Below are 3,618 nucleotides of genomic sequence, written 5' to 3' on the forward strand. Positions count from 1 at the left end.
TGAGTCTTCTCTGCAAACCCACGACGCTCTTCGACTCCCTCAATCCCCAACTCCCTTCAATCGCTTATCTGATCATCGAAAGGTACCTCTCTTACTTCCTCTGTTGATATTTGCTGCATTTTAACCGATTCGCATCATCCATTAACTGTCTGGTGCATACGCTGTGGGTTGTTTCTTCCTCTCCTCCCTTTTTGTAACTTAGGGCTTCGTCTTCCATCACAACGAACTTTCGTTCGTTCGTTTTTCATCCTTCGTTCACAATCGAGTCGACCTCTGCAACCTTCGCTCATTTTGCCCTTCCTTTTTCCTTTGCAGTTCCCGCGATGGCTCGTTCAAAGATCACCGCGAATCCTCCTCCTTCGTCACAAAACCCTCCATCCCAAGCGCAAAACCTACCGCGAGCATCTGGTGCTCCCTCTTCCCAGGCCGAGAGGCCTGCAACCTCTCGTCCCGACCTTGCTCAGGCAACTCCACCAGTCGCCGGAGGAGCCTCCATTCCCACTCCAGACTTCAAGAAACTCTACCCATGGGCCACCCCGACTTTGCTGAAGGAGACTTCTTCAGTAAACTTTGCGCTGGCGGTGCTAAGGTTGAAGAAAGGGGACCAACCCAATCTTTCGTTCCACAAGGAGCACGACGACAAGCTGGTGGTGCTGCCTTGCCCCCCCGACGTGCCAATCTGCGCGGATGACAAGGGGAACAACGACGAGCTGTTTTGCTTCCTTTATACCACTCTCTTCAAGAAGGTGAAACTCAGACTTCCCTTCACCCGTTTTGAACGGGAACTATTGACCGAGCTCAACATCACCGCCGCCCAGCTCCATCCCAACAGCTGGGCATTTCTGCGGGCGTTCCAAATTATGTGCGCGCATTTGGGACTACCCGCCTCGGTAGATGTCTTCCTTTTCCTGTTTGAGGCCAAGAATCCTGGAGATCGCCTTTGGGTGAGCCTAAACGGAATTGCTGGGAGGTCGATCCTCTCTATCTTCCAACAATCTTACAAAGATTGGAAGGGAAAATTCGTCCAAGTGCGCCAAGATGATCGAGACTCTTCGCTGCTCGACGGCTTTCCCTTGTACTGGGTGAACAAGGGAAATAAGGACTCCAAGGAAAGCTTCAGAAGGCCAAGAAGCCCCAACAACATGGGCGAGTTGGACAAGGACCTATGCCTCTTCTGGAAAAGCGTGGCAGCCGCTAACATCACCTTTCCCACCTCTTCAATAATCTCCTTCGAGTTCTTCGAGGACCAACTCGAGGCTCACATAGGTTAGTACTTACCTCAACATTTAGGTTTTTGCCCTGTGCTGCATCTCTGTTATCTATTATTAGGCGTCCTGTTTGTTGCGCATTAGACTTGGTTTTTATTTCCTGCGCCATTTGTCTGTCTCATTTGCACACGTACTCACACATTTCACCCTTGCCTTTGCGCTTACTTGTATATTTTTGCATTATGCAGATCTCATGCTGGGCAAAGGCAAGTTAGCTGAATTGAGGGCGCTCGCTTGAACCCACGGATTGGCGTCGGGTTCCCAAACTGTGCCTAACTCAGTGGTGGAGATCCCCGCTGCTCAGGGCAGATCGCCCCCTCAAGGCCCAGCTCCTCCAGAAGCATTGCCCGCTCCTCAACGAAAGAAACTCATCTTGAGGAAGCCAAAGAGGAAAACTCCTCAGGAGGTCCAAGAAGATGAAGAAGAGGACGATGAGGCGACTGAGGATGGCCTTATTACCAAAAGGAGGAGGGCGGCACCTTCTTCACCACCTGCTCCACCTGCTCCACCTGCTCCACCTGCTCTACCAGCATCAACACCAACACCAACACCACCTTCTCCACCTGCTCCAACACCGCCAGTCCAAGCAGTACCCTTGGCGGCTGCACTTCCTGCGGTTGAGGCCAACGAGCCCAACTTCATGGAGAACCCTCCGAGCGCCTCCACGCCATTCGTATCCGCTGGAGAGGGTCCTCCTTCTACTGCCTCAATCGCCGAAGCTGCGCCAGGTGGGGATGAAGGCGCTCATAACTCGCCAATAATCATTACCGAGTCCCCCACGTCACCACCACGCCAAGAAGCCCAACCTCAACAACCAATTCAAGAGGGTGGTGGCGAGAATCAGCACCAGGCTCCTCCAGCACCTCCACCAACAGCGGCTGCAAGCCTTCCCCTCGCGGTCAGAGGAATCTGGGGGCCCTTCACGGCTAAACTTAAAATGATGGCAGAGGATCTCCCTTCCATCATAACAAAATCCGTGGAGAGCTCCACCAAAAAACTTCAGGATGATATCTCCATACTCGCAGAGGAGAATCGCCTGATAAGAATCGAGGCGGAGAAGTTATCTTGCAACCTCATGATGGCAGAGATCAACCACTCAAGGGTGGAGGATGCCATGAGCGCCGAGCTGCGGGTCGCAAGCAAGGAGACTTCCGATCTACGCCAGAAACTGCACCTCCTTGCTCAAGAGAAGATCGAGCTGGAGAGTAAACTGGTTCCCTACCGTCTCAAGGTGGCTGACCTGGAGGCATCAATCAAAGCAGATGCAGCCAAGGTAGAGAATCTTGAGAAAAGGTCGGTTGATCGGGAAGTACTCTTAGGAAAAGTTGAAAAAGAGAGGGATGACGCCGTGGCTGAGCTCGCCAAAGCCAAAGAGGAGAATGCAAAGATCGCTGCCGAGCTGGCCCAGGCGCGGGAGGAAAACAAGAAGGTTGTTGAAGACCTCGTTCAAGCTCGTGAGAAAACTGAAGAACTGAAGAAACGAGCTAACGAGCTAGAACAGCAAACCGAGGGGCTCAAAAAGCAAAACGAAGAGCTCGAACTGAGCTCCACCCAAGTCCTCGCCGCTGGATTTGACGCCGCCATGGAGCAAGTCGCCTGCCAATACCCTGATCTCGACCTCTCCATGGGTCACTAAACAATGAAGTGGTGGATGGGAAGATCGTGCCTTCTGAAGATTAGTCATCTCCCTCCACTGCTTATTCCCTGATACCTTTTTCACAATCCTTACTTGTAATATTTTTCCTCTATTCTTATGTACTTGAACTGATACCACTTTTATCATGAATTTTCTGCTTCTTCACTTGATCTCTCTGTTTGCTTTGCTTCTTTTTGTAAAATCGCTTAAACGAACTTAACTTAGCGATTCTGCGGGCGTAACCGCTTACTTACTGCTTCGAACTCGATCAAGCTATCAACTTTCGAACGATAGCATTTTAATAACTTGTGAACTTTAAGGTAATGAACTTCAGCGAGAAACCACTTACTAAACAACGAGTTTCAACCCAACTGATAGTTTAAGACATAGTTCACCTGATCTGCTCCATCAAAAATGGGTCCTTACTCTTGTCGTCGCCTGAATCTCTTCTAATCGCCAAAGGGTCCCGGCGATGTAAGCCCCCTTTTGCCTTCGCAACTTGGCTATAGTTCCCTCATCTGGGGGTAGAGGCGTCTTTCGGATCCTTCTCTACCTCCCTGAGCTACAGAACAATAAGCCGGACAGCTAGGCGTTCTCTTCGAACTTGTCTTAGCCATCCTTCAAACTTCTTCCACCCTCTACACCGTACCTGAACTCGTTCGAGACGAGAAGGATTTTATCTTGCCTGAACTCGCTCGACGGCGAGAAGGTCTT

General features: G+C 50.9%; 1 protein-coding gene across 1 annotated transcript; it reads left to right on the forward strand.

Moving 5' to 3' along the window:
- Positions 1 to 2,208: 2,208 nt before the first annotated feature.
- LOC137807312 (filament-like plant protein 1) lies at positions 2,209 to 2,904 on the forward strand. The gene has a single exon (XM_068607910.1). The coding sequence runs from the start codon at positions 2,209 to 2,211 to the stop codon at positions 2,902 to 2,904; it is 696 nt and encodes a 231-aa protein (XP_068464011.1).
- Positions 2,905 to 3,618: the final 714 nt, after the last annotated feature.

The sequence above is a fragment of the Phaseolus vulgaris genome, chromosome 11, assembly GCF_000499845.2.
Source record: "Phaseolus vulgaris cultivar G19833 chromosome 11, P. vulgaris v2.0, whole genome shotgun sequence".
Lineage (NCBI taxonomy): Eukaryota > Viridiplantae > Streptophyta > Magnoliopsida > Fabales > Fabaceae > Phaseolus > Phaseolus vulgaris.

Bases quoted from the DNA above. Each gene is read 5' to 3' on its own strand.
- LOC137807312 (XM_068607910.1), top strand. From the start codon at position 2,209: ATGGCAGAGGATCTCCCTTCCATCATAACAAAATCCGTGGAGAGCTCC.